Raw genomic sequence first — 18,623 nt, 5'->3', positions numbered from 1 at the left:
GGCAGGCATGGGAAGGGGGAGGCAAAATGTACCTATTTATTTGTGTATCCAGCAGTAGCGGCCTGTGCCAATGTGTACATGTGGAAATCAGAGGACAATTTGCGGGAATCAGTTCTCTCCTTCTACCTGGATCGTAGGGATCAAGCTCCAGTTGTCAGTTTGTGCTGCGAGAGCCTTAAGCCACTGAGCCATCTCGCTGGCCCATGTGTTCATAATTTTGAGATGAAGGCAGATGGAGGGAGGACAGTTGTGTCTGGAAATTCCTGGCATTATAAAGGAGAGGCATCTAAGAGAGCACTTTGTCTTTTATATCAGAGAGGAAGAAGAGAGGGGGAAAGAGAACCTAATAATAGCACTATGCACTAATCTCTTCAGGCGCCGGTGAGAACTAAATGAGCTAATTCTTGTAAGTTGCCTAGCAGAAAGCCTGATACTTGGCAAGCACTCAGTAAATGTTAGTGAACAGCTAGCTCGTGCTTCCTGGAAAGAAGGGTCCCAGTGCTACCCAACAGCCTCTCTGTTCTTTACAGCCAGCACCCAGCTCAGGGTCTGTTTGTAATAGATGCTTAGTTCAGCGAGTGGGTGAATGGGAATATGGACCAGTGTTGGAACCAAATATGTTGATTCTAAAGAGAGTTGTGTTTTACTTTTGCTATCTATTAAAATATAATCTCTTAGTGGCGAATTAAAAGGAATTAATTTTGATCTCTCATCTGCTCTCCAATATTTCCTCTTCCCTGTCTTCTACTTCAATTCTGAGAGAGTTTGCTCTCCGTTGAGGAGTCCTGGAAGCTACCTCTCTCAAAGTGTGTCTTGTAGTAGATGCTCTGTAAGTATCTATGCTAATTGTTAAACCAATGGATTCCAGGCCTGTGCCTCCAGCCTCAGAGCGTGCTATCTGTGATATTCTCTCTGCTCTTTAATGTGTAATTCATCTCCTGTGCGTAGTTGCTCATGTTTGAATGGCTACTAAGATGTGCGATAGAACCAGTTTAATGAGCTGCGCCGAATGTCTTTATCTTACGTGGCAGAATATATTCAAATGCATTTGTGCATGAACTCTAACCTCTAGGTATTTATAGATAGCATGATTGGAAAAGGGGGAAGAATGAAATGGTTTGTATTTTAGTTCCTTTGATTTATCTATCAGTAGGATAAAAATATTCTTTAAAGTATGAGTCAGAAACTTGGAAAGACATATATCTATGAAAAGTTACAGTGAACCTGTTATTTTGTATGCCAGCTTAAAAAAAGGTAATAAAAAGGAACACATAATCCAGCAATAGGAAGACAGATAATTCAGTTCAAAGGGGCGAGCATATGAATAAACGTGCCACTTATAGTCAGGAACCTTTTCCACACCTGCCGCCGTGTGATAGCAAGTTGCAGTGTGGAATTAAAATTGCCAGGTGGCCTCTATTCTCACACAGCTAATTAAAAGTCTTTCATTCATTACTTGGGCATCCCAGCAATGAGAAAGAGAAGCGCCCATGCACAGCCGCCACTGTGCTTCAAACTTGTGCATCTTGAAGAGTCTTACCAATTTTAAGTTACTTGGTTGGATTTGGAGAAGTCTGTGGAAACCTGAAGTCCAACTGGCTTTTCTGATGCCTTTGGGTCTTTCAGTGTAAAGTTGGCTTGCCTTTCTGCCATTGACTCTTTCCTTCAGTGCTTCGTAGTGAGGAGTCCTTTGGAGATTTGCTACCCCCAATTTTTTTTTTCAGAGGGCTAGGGGAAGCTTTCTAGATCCGAACCACTGACTCTCCAGCAAGATTAGTTAGACACACTTAAGAAAGAGCAACTTAATTTTGGTCACTCGTGAGGGAATGGGAAACCACCAGTAAGTGCCCTTCAAGTTCAGGACATGATGGATGCAGGAGGTGAGGAAGGGCACACAGGAAGCTGTGGGCTAGTTAGGAGAAGGGATGTCGGCAGAGGAATGTGGCCTTCGGTGGCAGACACAGAAGCAGAGGATGAGGGAGGAGGAGGCCTGTGCATACCGAGGCTTGTCTGCCAAGGTGAGGTGCTTGTCACAGGCTGTTGCTCACTTGAGCTGGTTTTCTTGCTAATGAGTTGCTTAGGCATTGCTCATAGCTCCTTCTCCAGCCATTTGCCAGAAGGTAAAAAAACAAAACAAAACAAAAACAAAGCAAAACAAAAAAAAAACCAAACCACAATAACACATTTTTTATACTGTAACAGCCTTGGCCTAAGTGACGTTGCCTTGGGAGAGCAGATAAAACCAAGCTAAGGGATAGGTTTGCCTGACCCCTGCAAAGAAAGGCAGCTGATATGGATTCAGTCTTTATTTCATTGCAGATGCTTTCTTTAGGTTATCTAACTCAGCCCTTGGTAGATCCACTAACACGCACCGTTGCTCCATTTTGCCAGATCACACAGCTAGTGGGTGACTAGAGAGCTGGGAGTCACATGTCCTCCATCTCCTGAAGCCTGCTTTCTCTGCTTTACAGCTGTCCATCCAAGTCTCTTTCTGAGACTTGAAGGAACTTCAGAAAATCATTGAAGCTCCCAAATATATCGAAGCTCCTCCAGACTTTTGTGGGATCATAGCTTACTTTGTTGAATAGAGGTGTGTCACTGGACCAGGCATCTGGCGTTGCTTGTTTATTGAAAGCAGAATAGCATCTAGGTAGTTTTGGGTACTATCGTGCCCAACCTTCTATAATACATGACTCTGTTCATTCTTCAAATTCGTGTGTGTGTGTGTGTCTGTGTCTGTGTGTGCACACGCACACATGTGCACATGCATGGACAGATGCATTGTGTACCTATGTGTTTGTGCAGGTGCAAGCGAGGGTATCTTATAGCTGGATCTCATGGAGGCATTTCCTCAAGGGAGGCTCCTTTCTCTGTGATAATTCCAGCTTGTGTCAAGAGCTCACTGTTTTTTCCACAGGACCATCAGTCTAGCAAGCTCCAGCCATGTCCATCATGGGACTGGGATTGCAGGCACATGTGGTTGTGCCCTGCTTTTTATGTAGGTGCCGAGGCTCTGAACTCAGCTCCTTGTGTTGGGGTAGCATGTGTTCTTACCCAGCCTCCTCAGATTTCTACAGGGCTGTTCCCGGTTTCTCTCGGTAGATTACTGCAGACTCTTCTGGATTCCATCTGAGAATGTAGCGGTGCCTTTCCCCTGCTTTTTAAATCCTGCACTGTCTTGTGCTTTAAACTTTCCTGTTAGGCTGATGATGGCCCATCGTTTCCTGTGGTCAGTAGAAACTGCAAGTCTACAAGATACACATGAGTAAAGGATCAGCAGACGGTGGCCTGTGGGCTTGATCTGGATGTCAGCTTTTGCAAATAAAAGTGTACTGGAGCATAGCCATGTTTATTCTTTTATGTATTGCTGGTAGCTGCTTTTGAATGGTGCTGTAGGATGTCATTGGGACAAAGCCTGGAGGTGCACAAAGTCTAGAGTATTCGTTCTCTGGCCCTGTGCTGAATAAGTTTATAATCTCTGCTGTTGTCCCCTGAAAGAATCTTAGAGAAAGCCAGGCCCAGGGATGTAGGAAGAGGGTGGTGTCACCCAGGCAACTGTACTAGGAAAGCTACAGGAGGTGATATTTTCTAGGTGGCCTTTGTATTCGGGGATGCTAGAAGAGTTTTCTTGCTTATATGTTGACAGGACTCCTGAGGGTAAGGTTCCTGGTAGGAGTAGGGCCTTTATGTTCAAGTGCAGAGCCTTGCCTTGCTGTTCCGACTGCGTATCTCATCGAGCCAAGTTTGGTGACTGTGACTCTTTGCAACCACGCAGCAGCCAAGCATGCCAGCTGATGTCTTCTATTCCCCCCATCCCATCCCAGCCCTTCATTTAAAAATAAACTTTGTAGATTTTTTTCACAACTCTTTAAATATTCTGTTTTGAAACATTTAATTACCCGAGTTATTTATATGGAAAGGTCTGATATTGTTTCTAATGGGAGTCTGTTATTTATGCCTTTTGCTAAATTTTATCTTATATTAGCGAAGGGCTGAGGTTGGTTACTATGGCAACACCCTCAAAACTGCAACAATCCCATTATGGATGTTAAAACTATAGTCATTCTGGTGGGAGGGCAGCAAGGGGAGTGGGTGGCAGTCTTTTTATTTTTACTTTAGTTTTTAAAGGAGGCCTCTCCCACTTCCAGCCTCTCGCAATTATTTATTTTAAACTTGGCAGCTTAGGGTATTGGATTGAGAAACAAAACAGAAAAAAAAGTGTCATGTATTCTTTCACCAAACATTTATATCTTTTATACCCTCTGAAGGGATACCCTGTTTTGTATGTATTCTTTCATTAAAAACATCGATTTATTTTCCAAACTTTTATTGAAGCCTACTCTGCATTAGAGATGAACAAGGAAGAATATTTATACTTATTTTTCCTTTTAAATTCCAAGTAACTTGAAACCATTCATTTGGTTTACTTTAATTCACTTAAGGAAATTTGTTGAGCCCATGCTGTGTGCTAGCACATGTTCATCCTAGCATACAAAAAGAAAAAAGAAAGGAAGGAAGAAAGAAATGTATAAGACAAGGGCTTCTATGGAAGAACATTTTCTTAGGGAACACAGATGGATGCTCACAGTGAGGAAGAAATGGTTAAAATAAAATACTGTGGGTGCTGATACGGAGATATTTAACCCTCCAGCCTGTGAAACGTAGGGGAAAACACTTTGTAAAGAGATGACATTTGGGCTGATTTGCAGACAGATGGATATTTTTTGGTTAGGGGGTGTGGTGTGGGCATGCGTGTATATCACATTCCAAGCAATCTGGTCTAATCTGAGAACAAAGATATGGAGGTGAGGGAGTCCTTGGCTACCTGCAGAAGGACTCAGAGCTATATGCATGAGTGTTGGACCATTCTGAGGATACAGGCTCGGCCCATCTTGTCTTGGAGACTAGATTTAAGATAGGGAGTCACTGGAAAGTTTAGATGGGAGAACAACTTGAGCATTTGTGTTGAGAAAGAACTTTCTGCTTAATGGTGTGTGAGACAGATTCATAGTGAAATGACGGGAGGGAGCACCTTGGGTTTCATGTGAAGATGTGGAGAATCCATTATAGCTTGACAGGCAGAGCTGTGGAGTAAGATGTGTGGCTAGGAACTGGTGATCTCAGAGGAGGAGAGGCCCAGAGCCTGCATGGAGCTCCCCACTCATCAACATACACCTCTGTGCCCAACGTGCCATCTTCACTTAAAAAGGCAATATTTTATATGTGTTTGGTGTATATGTATAATGCCCTGGTTATTTAGGAAGGAAGAAACCTTATTTGAAAGATGGCCTGCATCACATTGGCCTATGGGTATGTCTGTAGGTCATTGTCTTGGTAGTTAATAGATTCAGGAGAGCCCATCCTATTATGGGTGGCACCATCCTAAGTGGGTGGTCCTGGGCTGTGTAAAACAGCTAGTTAGAGGGAGCCAGCAGGAGACATTCCTCTGAGGTTACTGCCTTGATTTCTTGAACTTATCTCTCTCAGTGCTGGCTTGTTATCTGGAGATGTAAAAGGAAATAAACTCTTTCACTCCCAAGTTGCTTTTGATTAGACTTTTATCACATCAATGGAAAATAGTGGAATAGAAGTGAAAAGAAATAAGGATACTTACTGTCTCTGTGTGTGGTGTGGTGTGTGTGTGTGTGTGTGTGTGTGTGTGTGTGTTTGTGTGCGCACCTATGTATACACATGTGGAGGCCAGAAGAGTTTCTTTCACAATCGCTTTCCACCTAATGCCACTGACACAGCTTCTCTGACTGACCCTAAAGTTTGGATGGCTGTCTGTCCAATGAGAGGTTTGTCTGGCTTTCCCCCACATTGCTGGTGTTACAGTCATGTGAGTACAGGCCTAGCTTATACATAAGTGCCAGGGATCTGAACTCGGTCTCCTCATGCTTGAATAGCAAGCGCCTCCGTATCACTGAGCCATCCCTTCAGTCCGCAAGCTTCATAACTTTAAAGGACTGGATTCCGAGGTATGAATGCGATCCAAACAGTTAGAGTTATTTTTTGACTGATCTAAGATTTATAACTATGATCAAACAATCCTTGAGATAACCATGTTTGGCGTGTGGAATGTAGAACCTAAGAAAGCTTTGATCTTCAATACTTGTCTTTAACTAGCACAGTGAGGCATGGATGCCCTGCCCTGGCAACTCTGCCATTTGGGTAATAGAAGCCATTCATGTGGAAAACATCACACCAATTCAGCAACTGAAATATCAACAATAAAGACCCTGAGGCTGATGTAGATTCGAGGTTTCTTCCCTTCTTGCTGTTCAGCTCCTATAATCCCCATTGGAGGGGGCGGACAACCCGCTTCTCCTTTTCTACTAGAGCATCTCACTTGTTCTCTTTATGGGCTGGCCTCTGCTTCACACCCCTTGGAACTGAAGGGGCTACTGGGGGAAAAAGAATCAAAGAAGAAAAGGGCAACTGTAGAGCTTCTACCCGGCAACTGATGACCTGTTAATCTGGTGTCAGAGTTCCCTGCATCCAGCAGGTAGTTGAGTTCACTTCTTGGACTGCTTTGCAGTGCGGAGGCCAGAAAAGTTTCTTTCATAATCACTTTCTACCTAATGCCACTGACACAGCTTCTCTGACTGACCCTAAAGCTCCCATATTGATGAAGGGTTTATACTTATGGTTCCCTGAGACAAGCACAGTGGTTATCCTAGCTCTACTTTACTCCCTTCTGTGCCTCCTGACAACTTACTAAGACAATCATGTGATGGCCATCACATCTTGTGCTGATCAGCCTCTATCTCCTTTACGGGGGATATTCAGCACACTTGGCTTCTTCAAGCTCCCTTTCTCCCTAAAAGTGAGAAGCAGGCCCATTTCCCATGCTAGGTAAAGCAGATGCAAACTGACCTGCCTCCTAAGCTGCAAGAATGGCCAAGGGCCTAGGAGAAGGCCTTTCTCTGCCACTTTAAAGTCCTGTCTCTTGATCTGAAGTGAAGTGTCCTTAACCACTGCTCTTAATGGTTTGAGGATTGTTTACCTCTTAACACATCATTAACCCCCTGGAACAACTCCCCTCCCAAACACCAGATTCTATATACTCATATGCCTGTCTTGGGATTATGAAATTAAGAGTTTTATAAATAGTCCATCGGCATCTTCTTTGTCAATATTTCAAAAGTGGTCTGGTTCTTTTCTGAAAATACACCATGCCTTCCTCAAAGCTTCAGGGCACATCCATAGGAATACCTTGTTATACGAATGCAATCCTCCTGCCTTTAAAATATTTCCATCTACTTGGGTATTTTGTTTCATAGGTTCAGAATCAGCCATGAGGGATGGGTTGCAATGAATGGCAAGAGTGACTGTAGGCAGCCTTGGTAGATACTGCATGTGTACCTTAACTAGAAACACCCTCCCTTCTCGAGCCATCACTGTATGAGCAGTCATGCACACCACCAACACTGTTTACAATGACCAATTTCCCCTATGCTGGTGATGAATTTCTGCCTGACTCTAGTCCAGATCTCTTTCTGGGCAGATTTTAACTGACAGCCTGCTGGAAATCTCTTATTAAAACATCACGAAGAGTGTTGGTTTAGACCCCATCCCCCGCCCCAGATTGCCTTTCCTCTTCACATCCCTTTCTCTTTAGTGTTAACTGACACCCAGAAACCCCCTGAAGAGGCTCAAATCTAAGGCCTGGGCATCACCTCTGGATTTTTAAGCTCTTGTATGTCTTGACTTCTTAGCAGTTTGGTGGCTTCCATGTCCACATTTCGAAATAGTGGCTTAATTTTTTTTAAGTATAAAGACTACTATGGGATGCAGCGGCATAACACCTCAACTCTCTTCCTGCACACTTTTTGATAGCGACGACTTTATAGGCTTTACATAAAGCTTAAATGCCTTCTTAGCCCATTTTGTTCTTCTATAACAAAACCCTTGTTAATTTGTAAAGAACAAGAATGTCTTTTTTTTTCACAGTTCTGAGTTTACAGTGACAGGGAAATAAATCCAAGGCTAAGATGGTGACACCTGCTGTGGCCCTTCTTACTCTGTGGTAATGTGCCAGAAAGGCAGAGAGATAAAAGGAGGCCAGGCTCACCTTTTGCTCCAGTGGTAGTCCTACCCCTAAGGCGGGAGCTCCTGTGGCCCCTTTACCTCTCCCAGGGTTCATCTCTTTATGCTTTAACAGTGACCCAGTTGCATGTGTGTGTATGTGTGTGTGTGCATGCATATACATATGGGTATGTCAGCACGGAGGCCCAAGCTCATTGTTGGGAATGTTTTTTTTTGACTTATAATTGAGGCCCGGTCTCTGTCAAACCCAGAACTTGCTGATATGGCTGATCTCAATAACCAGTATGCTCTGGGGAAACCCCTTCTCTGCTTTCTGAGGCTGGGATTACACACAAGCCTTCCATTACACCTGTTGACATTTATGCAGCCTTTGTGGATTCATGCTTAGGCATACTAGTGTGTTAAACATGTTTAGGTAGCAAGTACTGTAACCACTGAGCCATCTCCTTAGCCACTCACTTGAGCTTCCGAGGGGACTAAAAACCATGTAGACATTGTAATCATGGCACAATCACTGATGCCTGAACTGTGCGGTTCTGATTTGTGGATCATAAATCCACTTTGTACTCAGATGCCCCTCAGAGACAAAAAACACTTCATTTCCCCAGATGTGCTCCCTTCCTTAGAAGGGTCTTCCACTTTGATTCCATGCAGAGAGAGGCAGTCACTCTTCTTGGGTATTTCACCATAGTTGAGTACATGTGTGCATATGTGTGTGTGCATGAGTGCATGCATGAGTGCATGCATGTGTGCATGTGTGCGTGCATGTGTGCATGTGTGTGTGCATGCGTGGGTGCATGAATCAACTTTAACTTTTAAAGCTGTACTAGGATTATGCTGAGATCTTATTAACTCCAAGATTGAACATACAGGTTACTGTTTTCCAAGGATTTGAAATAAAAGATTTATTGAAGATTTCAGAGCTCATTCCCTTTCTAGATTTGCTCTAACATTCGTCTTCTAACTTTGTATTTCTACCTTTTTGGAATTAACACGTGTACGTGTGCGCGTACACACACACACACACACACACACACACACACACACACACACACACACTTCATTAAATTGAGGCTTTCTGAAGCCCCAGCTATCTATGGATTAAAAGTGCTCTGACCCTAGATCTGCTTGCCCAACTGAGCCTAGCCACCTGCAGGTGAGCTGGCAACTACCATGTGAGAGAGGGAGAGCCTCTGGCCACCTGCAACACGTTGGAGAGCAGCTGCACCTCACCTGGGAAGCAGAGAAGAGCTGGTCTTGGTGGTAGGGGGTGGGGTGGGGATGAAGTGTGGGGGAGTGAGCTAGCCTGGAGGGCATGGGCACCAACCAGAGAGATGCTCCCCTCCCCTAAGTCCCTCACCAGAGCCCAGTAGAGCTGGCCCTGGTGGTGTAGACAGGGAGTGCTGGAGGGTTGACCAACTCGGCTTCCACCTAGGGCTCAGATCAGAGTCCCCCACCCCAGCATCTACCCCATCTATGAACTGCTGGCATGTAGGGGCCAGTCCTACAGATCCAAAGCTGCAGGATCTCCATGACACCGGGCAACAATGGGATATCTGAGAGGAGTGTGTCACACAGCTTCTATAGCAAGATGGTTTTTGTTTTTGTCTTTGCTCTCTTTGTTCCTTTAATTTCTTTATTTTTTTATTTTCTACTGGAGGGGAGGTTGCAAGGGCAGATGGCAGATCTGAAGGCTTAGGGAGAAGAGTGGGATTGTGCTGCCTAATGTGAAATTCACAAAGCATCAATAAAAAGTTAAAAAAAGAGGCATTCAGTTTTTGTCCATGCATTGTCCTTTTTTTGATGATAGTCTTTGCTCTGGGTTTTGCCTGGCCATAGGCATTTTCCAATGCTTTTAACAGTTTTTAAAAGACTATTATTCATAGTTGAGGAGAGGGCCTAGCTAGGCATGGTGGTATACTCATGTATAACCCCAGTGCTTAGGAGTATGGTAGAGTCAGAAGGCACACTAAGGCTCCTTTACTTAAAATGCACATTCCGGGTTCAACAAAGAGACCCATCCTCAAAAAAAAAAAAAAAGGCAGCAACTAATGGAGGAAGATTACTGGCATCAGCTCATATGCACCTGCCACACACACAGTCTTTATTCTGGTTTTTATGATTGTAATCTGTAGGGCCGTCACTCAGGGCAAGCTGCACATCTTCAGAGAGCACTGTTAGCTCTCTCCACGGTCTCATTTCCTTTATCTCCGGCTAACACGCTTGTCCATTGTCCCTATAGTATCCTTGCAAATGCAGACCACTTCCTGCTTCCTTTTCTAGATCCTTCTGGACTTCCTGTCTGCATTCTTGAGGCACACCTACTCTGCAGATTTCCCCTTCCTTGCCTGTGTTTTGGGCCCTGACAGAAGTTCTCCCACCTTCACTTTCCCTGCAGTCTGGTTAGGCCCACAGCTCAAAGAATCAGTTCCTGGAGGGGTGTAGGGTTATTGGGTCCCTTGTCCTCTCCGCCACAGGGCTCCGACACTTGGGGAGGTAGGACAGACGAAGTTGACCACTCTTCGCCCACAGAGAGGACTCCCCTGGTGGGGCTCCTCACACTCCTTATTCCCCTGCTCTGTTTATCACTGCACGGTGTAACTTGTGGGTGGTTGTTTAACCACCTCTTCTTGTGAGCAGGGCCTCAGTCTGTCTCTCTTAGTTACTTTTGTGTTGCTGTGATAAGATAGCCTAACCAAGGAAACTTATAAAAGAAAGCACTTAATTTGGAGCCCGTGGTTCCAGAGGGTTAGAGTTCATGACCACGGTGGTAGCAGGAAGGCAGGCGTGTTGATGGATAAGAGCTTAGCTCTGATCCACAAGCATGAAACAGACAGACAGACAGACAGACAGACAGACAGACAGACACACACACACACACACACACACACACACACACACACACACACATACAAACACACAGAGTAAGAGGGGTGTGTGTGTGTTACCTGGGATGGCATAGGTTTTGAAACCGCAAAGCCCACTCTCAGTGATATACCTCCTCCAAAGGTATATGCCCTAGTCCAACAGACTGTATGGTCACGTTACCGTTGTTGTGTAAGTCGTTAGGTGTCTGATTATCTCTTGTGTGTCTTCCTTCATTCCTTTTACTTATGTCATTGTATATTAAATGCCAATATGAAATCCCCATAGAAGGGCCTCAGCTGCCCAGTCCCAGACACTACAGAAATATACCAGGTCTGGAATCAAAAATCTTAATTTTTTTAAAAAGCTTTTTGAGGAGGTTTTCTTGGTGGAGCTAAGGCTCGGTATCAGACTTACTTATCTTGAACTCACAGCAATCCCCTGGCCTCAGCTTCCCAAGTGGCATGAGCCGTCACACTTGTCTAAGCCCTTCCGTAATAACTGATGATTATCTCATTATTTTCTCCTTCCTTTTCATCTTTCCTTAAGCCAGCGACTTAATGCTGCAACCCTTTAATACAGTTCCTCATGTTGTGGTGAACCCCAGTCATAAAATGACTTTCATTGCTACTTTATAACATAATTTTGCTACTGTTAGAAATCATAATGAAAATATTGTATTTTCTGATGGTCTTAGGTGACCCCTGAAAAAGGGTCGTTGATCCTCCAAAGGAGTTGCAACCCACAGGTTTGAGAACCACTGCTGTAGGGCATTTTCTTTTTCTTCTTTTAACTTTGTATTGGTTCTTTGTGAATCTCACATTATGCACCGCAGTCCCATTCATCTCCCCCTCCACTCATATCCTCCCTCCACTCTTACAACCTCCTTACCAAAAGGAAAAAAAAATCTCATTGTGGTAGCTGTGGTGTGTAGCAGTGTATTCCACAGTACCCCCTTTTGTCCACACTTCTTTGCTTGCAAATGTTCATTGCAATGCGTCTCTCGTCCATATCACCAGAGTGAGTGCTTCATCCTTGTCCCCACTAGCTCATCCAGTGCTGCAGCCAACATGGGGAAGAGCCAGCTCCCCTATTGTTCTTCCACTCTTGGGCCTGGCTTCCTCGCTACCACCCATGCTCACCCAGAGCCAGCTCTACCTTGTGGCCTAGGTGAGGTGTAGGGCCAAGTGTTGTAGCCTGTGAGGGATAGCCCGGTTCTCCCTCTCTCGTGACCCTGGGGCCAGAGATTGATGGGGAATGGCCCAGCTCATTACCTACAGGTTAAACAGAGTCCCCCCTACCATGGTGCTTTGAACCCCTCTCACATAAAATCTGCTTTCCCAAGCTTCTCAGTGACCTCACAGGCTTCTCATACTATTCCCTTGAAACCATCATGGTTGACTCCATGTTGGTGTATAGATAGATGCACATGTATATACAGTATAAATACTCGTTTCAACTTTTCTTATGTAACAATAATATATAGTAACAACAATATGCATATTATTCACATGAAATAAAAAATATAAAATTAAAAATAAAAGCTTTTTCTTTAACTACTATCTGCTCCAAATAAACCTCCCATGCCCACTTCCTGTGTGGTGCAGGTTTCCATATTCCATTCATTTACTCTAAGTCTCTATGAATAAACACACGTAGTAAGGTGACTGTGAAAGTATTGAACCCTGAAATGGTGAGATGTGTAAATAAACAATTGAACACTTAAAAAATATGTTCTTTTATTATCTGAGTAAGCTGGCATTAGTGTAACTGCCTCTTAGGGGGAACTAAGCTAAAGGTAACTGGCTTGCTACATCAGTCTAATAGATTCTAAATTTTTAGTTGGTTTGGTCCTTTGTTTGATGATGTGGCTGTCTCTAGCTAATTGATAGTTCCATATCAACCATGATTTAAAACAGGGAAAAACATCAATCTGCACCAGTGATTCATGCATTGCATTAATAAGCACCAGGCTTCACATTGGGCTGGGGTTTTTTGCTTTTTTCATTCAAGGATATATTTTCGGGGCTAGAAAAGTGGTAGAGTCCTGTGATTCATTGCACTCGCTGCTCTTCTGGAGGACATAGGTCCACTTCTTAGCATCCATGCTGGGTGGCTCACACGGCCTATACTCCAGGGAGATCTGACATCCTCTTATGGCTTAGGAGAGAACCTGTACACACACAAACACACTAAATAAATAAAATGTACTCTTGCTGGTTACACGTGTTTACTTATTTAACTTTGTGTTCATATGTGTGTGTGTGTGTGTGTGTGTGTGTGTGTGTGACAGAATTATGTATGGGCGCCATGTGTATGCAGGAGCCCATGAAAATCAGACAAGGAGTTAGATCCCCTGGAACTGGAGTTACAGTGGGTTGTGAACTGCCTTGTGGGTGCTGGAAACCAAATTCAGGTCCTCTGGAAAAGCTTCCAATGCTCTTAACTGCTGAACCACGTCTCTAGCCCCAGTTGATGCTTTTTTTTTTTTTTTAAAAAAAAGAACTTAATAGATCCACCTCATTGTTCCTTATAACAGGGTATTATCTCATAGTAGATATGATGCATTTATTTATAACACTCTTTAATATGTAACTTCTTCTAATGCTTTCGTGTTATAAGTAATGGTGCCCACATGTCTGTGTAACTCAGTGGCTACTGCTGAAGGATAGATTTATAGGGGAGGAATTGCCAGTTCACAATGTATAGGATGATCAGTATTTTATTCACCTACAAGACAAGCACACACCTCTCCTGTTACCTGCATGGATGTGTGTACTTGTCTTTATTATCTCCTAGAAATAGAAACTCCAAGGCAAGCATGTATATACTCATGTGAATTGTGTAATTCATTTGGAATTTTGGTGCCATGGTTGTATATATCCTTACCTTTCTGGTTAGCGACATAGTGCATAGGCAAGAAAGGGGTGTCACCGAGGGGTCTGGGTGGGCAGTGAGGAAAGTCTGGTGAGTCGCGGAGAGGCCAGAGCTCGCTTGTCCAGAGTGAGGGATGTCTGTCAGGCTTCGAAAGAACTTCCTGAGTATTGCTTCCTTACTGCCCTTATGAGCTTACAGTGCATTTCCCTGAGGTTTCATGATCAAGACTTTCCAACTTAATCCTTGACCTGCTCCCTCAACTTTATATGAGATGGGATAATGCTCTTTGGACACATATTAGTATTAAAAGTTGTGGGGGGAAGGGGAGAGGAACGAAACACAATGTGAGTCAGAGAACTTCTGCTTGTGAGTCTGAGCCAGCTGTGTGCTAAACAGAAGCCACCCCAGGAGACCTGCCTGGAAAATTCACTGACTGGAACACTTGAGACTAGTTCAAAGATGTTGATGGCGGATGCACTTGCATGTTTCTGAATACAGCCGCCAGTAGTAATGGTGCTATGACGTCACAGAAACCATGACTCTTGCTTGCTCCACTTCCCATTCCGTTCTAACACCCCACCTTCACCTTATATAGGACCGTCACAGGAGCCTGGGGAAGAGAAGAGGGACATTTAAAGGAGGGAGTGAGGCGAGCTGCAGTTGTAGGCCCACCTGGCAGCTACGTCTGCCCACCCGAGAGGTGGTCTTGGAAGAGGTATTACTTGGTAAAGGGACCTGGAATCCTCTGCTCATTGACGACTCAGACATGTGGGACCGATGGAAAGAAAAGCACCCCTGGACCAGGCAGAGGTTGAGTTCTATTCTCTCTCTCTCCCTCCCTTTCTCTCTCTCTTTCTCTGGAGTGGGCTAATAGTAAATGTGTGTGCTGCCCACACATGAACATGAGCAGGAAAGGCCTCACACCGAGAGCAGACATTCTGCTTGTGTTTCCTACAGAGGGGGAGGCTTCCAAGCTGGCGATACAGTCGGTGGGAATTGTCTCTGGTTCCACTGTATTCACAGCTTTCAGAGAGGCTCCCCCTCTGGCTGGCCTGAGTGAGAGCTTTATTGAACAGGCCAGTCGGGAAGACGGCAGCGAATGTGATTTCCCCTTTTTTTGCGTGAGAATATTTATGATGTTACAATGTTCTTGTTGCTCAGCTTATAACCACAACTTGTGGAGTCAATATTGGTGCCCTTTCGGAGTTCAGATGCAGCCCGGCCATGTCTAGGGAATGCTGAGGGATCTTCACTGTTTTGTTTTGGGAAAAATGTAGCATTTGTATTGTATTACATCTATTTGCTTTGTTTAGTATATGTGTGTGTGTGTGTGTGTGTCTGTCTGTCTGTATACTTGTACACAGTGTGTGGGCATGTACCTGCCTTGGTACCTATGTGAAGGTCAGAGGACGGCCTTTAGGGGTCAGTTAGACTCTCCCTTTTACCACGTAGATCCTGGGACTCAAACTCAGGTCTTCAGACTTGGTGGCAAGTGCCTTTGCCTTTGAGCCATCTCTTCTGTCCTGTATTTTTAAAAATAAAGGTAACTTTTCCCCCTCCCTCCTTGAAAATGTATCTGCTCAGTGTGCTGAGAAGGTCATCACCCCTTAGGTGGTGGGGGCCTCTGTCATTAGCCCTTCAAGGACTGGCAGTTGGAAGCCGCAGTTCAGAGCACAGATTTCCCTCTCCCATAGGCTGGGTACTCATAGATCTCTTCTTACTGAAACACTCTGAAGGTTTTTTCTCCCCTTTCTTTTTTTCCATTGAAGAATACTGATAAGACCTCATTTGAGTTTTAAGGACCTTCTGACTAAATTTAGTAATATTTTGAAACACCTGCCAATATTAGAGTCACAGCCAAGGGAGGAGATTAAATAACAGGACAAAGTTCAGACAAGTCTCGACCAAACTGACTTATTGATAAGGCTTAGTGTTACAGATATGTGTTGATGGGCTGAGAGTTACAGACCTTCCCTCTTTGTAGGCATTTGCCCCATGACAACAGGAAGAGCATGCATAGGCTAAGAGTCAGGCCCTCCTAGGCTCATGCACCTTACTGTTGGTGTTTTCAGGAGGGCGAGTAGCCTCTGGCAACCTCACTCTCCTTGTCTACAAAGGGAAAATGATGCTTAAAGTAGTCTTGCACTGAGGGTAAATTCAGATTAATTTAGTAAGGTTTTACTTATACAGAGTAGTGGAAAAGCATGAGGTCCCATGCCTGTCTTTCTATGGTTTGGATTTATTTACTTTTCTTTCTAGGCCTTGGGTTTCTCTGCTATTTTAAGCAGCATGTCATCTTCTGGACGTTTATAAATATGGATTTGCCAACAGAATTTCTCTGAACCAGTCTCCTGCTTTGTTTGGGGGTGGGAAGGAATTGAGATGAGATATCTCACTGTATATATAGCCTAGGCTGGCCCAGAGGTAGAGGTGATCCTCTTGTCTCAGCCTTCTGGATCGTAGAGTACAGGAAGGAACCACCACATCCAGCTCTCCTCTTTCCCTAACAGCTGCCTGTTAATGCCTTGCTCAGCATCTCATGGGAGCTGTCAGAATCTTTGGGGACCTCACCACAGGGTGTCCTTCAGGCTCTGCATCTCAGGGGTCCAGCAGTTTCTAGTAGTCAGGGCATACCCTCAGAGACTAGCTCTCCAAAGGGAGGAATTGCTTTTCTTCCCACGACTTTAGTGACATCGCCACAATGATTTCTTATTTTTATGCTCCTGGAGTTGTGTGAGGATACCCCAACTGTCATGTCATTGCAAGGATTTTCTTACCACTGTTTGCTGCAGGTCATTCTATGCATTTACTTTGGTTAATATGAAATGCCTTATTATAAGTAATCACAAGGAGTGTTTGACAGCATATTTTTACTGGTTCAGATGAGAGGAGTCTACTGTGGAATGTATAGCTGCTCGGGTGCCATTTAGAGGCTTAAAGTGCATCCCATCTTGCTCAGCAGAGAGGGAGGGAAGATGGACAGATCTGTTCTGGGGATCCACCCTCTCCTCCAGCATAGTAGTTTCTCCCACCGAGACCCTGACTCACCCTTCCTCTCTCCACCCCCTTGTCTCCTTCTGATATGTCTGTCCCCACTAATTCCAGGGTCACATTGCCTTGCTGCCTCTCCATTCCAAGGCAGGAGGAAAGGCTTGTCTCTGTCGGTGGAGTCTGAAAACAGAAGCCTGTTTGTAGCATGTATGAATACAACAACTTGGAATAACCAGCGGCAGTGTTTCCAAATATTTTGGCCCTATTTAAGTAAAGAGACATGAATAATTTGGAACTGGCATCCTCTTTCATTTTTCTTTTTTCTTTTTACATTAGCAATAAATGTGATGAAACCTTCAAAACAAGTTTTCATAGTTAAGAGTGGTTGCCTCCAGTGGAGAGAAGAGGGTACAGGTCTGAGGGCTCACTTAGCCTCTTCCTTAGAAACCATTCTCTTTGCTTGCTTTTGGTAAGCAGATTTGTGTAGTTCTTTGGTGTATGTGTGTGTGTGTGTTGTGTGTGGTGTGTTTGTGTATACTTGCAGAGTCTAGAAGATAGCATTAGATCTCCTAGAGCTGGTGTTACAGGTACATATGAGCTACTCAGTGTTGGTGTTGGGAATGGAATTCAGGTCCTTGGTAAGAGAGACAAGTGCTGATAGCCACCAAGTCATCTCTCCAAGATCCACACTTTAGTCTTAAAATTTATCTTTATGATGTCTCTATCTCCACTATGTTCCCTATATAATTTAGTGAAAAAAAATAATAGATGAGATTCTATTATCTTCTCAAAGTTCCAGAAAAAGGTGGGACACTGCAGAGAGCAGGCAAGAAAACCAATCATTTTAAGTTTGTTGTTTCCTTTTGAACATGAGTGTGCATCCAGGTGAGCTGCCTTCACCGTAGATCAAAGCAAGGGTCTGTATGAATGCCGTTACTTTCCAGAAGCCCACAGCTGCAATCCCGGTGTCCACACTGAAAGCTTTCCACCCTTCAGTGATTACGGGACACCCAGGAGCAATTTTACCTTCCCAGCACATGTCCTCCAATCTGAGTCGGCATTAGCTCAACTCAAGTGTCTCTCTGTGGACCTGAGGCCTTTGGGTTTTGCCGACTTAGTCAGGTCTGTTGCACATATTCCAATCAATCTGTTAAGGATGTTCAGTGGTAAGGACATTTCCCTCGAGGATCACGGTTCTGCCACTCTGCATACCTATGCTGGTTTAAGAACTATCAGGAAAACATGTCATTACAGTACTGCTGAGAGTTAGGGACGGTGATGCCTGCCTGTGTTCCTGCACTCTGAAGGCTGAGACAAAAGGATTGTGAGTTCAAAGCTGGCCTGGGGTACATAGTGAGACTGTCTGAAAACAAGACAAAACAAAACATTGTTGAAAGTACTCTCACTCAGGACAGTACTGACGTTTGCATCTACAAAGTGCTATTTGCGTTACTTACTGGTTTGTGATTTTTTTTTTTAAAGTTATTTTGGAGTCACTTATTTTGTTTTATGTGTATAGACATTTTGCTTGTGTGTGTGTGTGTGTGTGTGTGTGTGTGTACACGTGTGCACTATCCATATATGTATGTGTACTATAAGGAGGCCTAGTACCTGAGGAGGTCAGAACTTCTAGGGGGATTCTAGGGCATTGAATCCCCTAGAGCTGCAGTTAGGGATGGTGGTGAGTAATCATGTAGGTTCTGGGAGCTGAACCTTTAGTCCTCTGGAAGAGAAGCATGTGCTCCTAACCACTGGGTCATCTTTAACAGCTCCTCATGTTATACTTTTCTCTGTGTGTGTGTGTCACACACTCACACACACACACACACACACACACACAC

General features: G+C 44.2%; 1 protein-coding gene across 6 annotated transcripts in view; it reads left to right on the top strand.

The window, feature by feature from the left end:
* The window catches only part of Dgki (diacylglycerol kinase iota), a 456,269-nt gene that overhangs the window by 56,517 nt on the left and 381,129 nt on the right, over positions 1-18,623 (top strand). The window contains exon 1 of one of the 6 annotated variants that reach the window (XM_031381546.1): positions 14,416-14,601. The exons of the other annotated variants lie outside the window; for them this stretch is intronic. Within the exon in view, the coding sequence (XP_031237406.1) occupies positions 14,558-14,601 (44 nt within the window). The 5' untranslated portion in view covers positions 14,416-14,557. Of the gene's footprint in view, positions 1-14,415; positions 14,602-18,623 lie in introns of those variants that run through there. 6 annotated transcript variants of the gene reach the window in all.

Source organism: Mastomys coucha, unplaced genomic scaffold (genome assembly GCF_008632895.1).
Source record: "Mastomys coucha isolate ucsf_1 unplaced genomic scaffold, UCSF_Mcou_1 pScaffold20, whole genome shotgun sequence".
Classification (NCBI taxonomy): domain Eukaryota; kingdom Metazoa; phylum Chordata; class Mammalia; order Rodentia; family Muridae; genus Mastomys; species Mastomys coucha.
The sequence above is the reverse complement of the archived record's forward strand: the minus strand, read 5'-3'. Positions and strand labels throughout refer to the sequence as shown.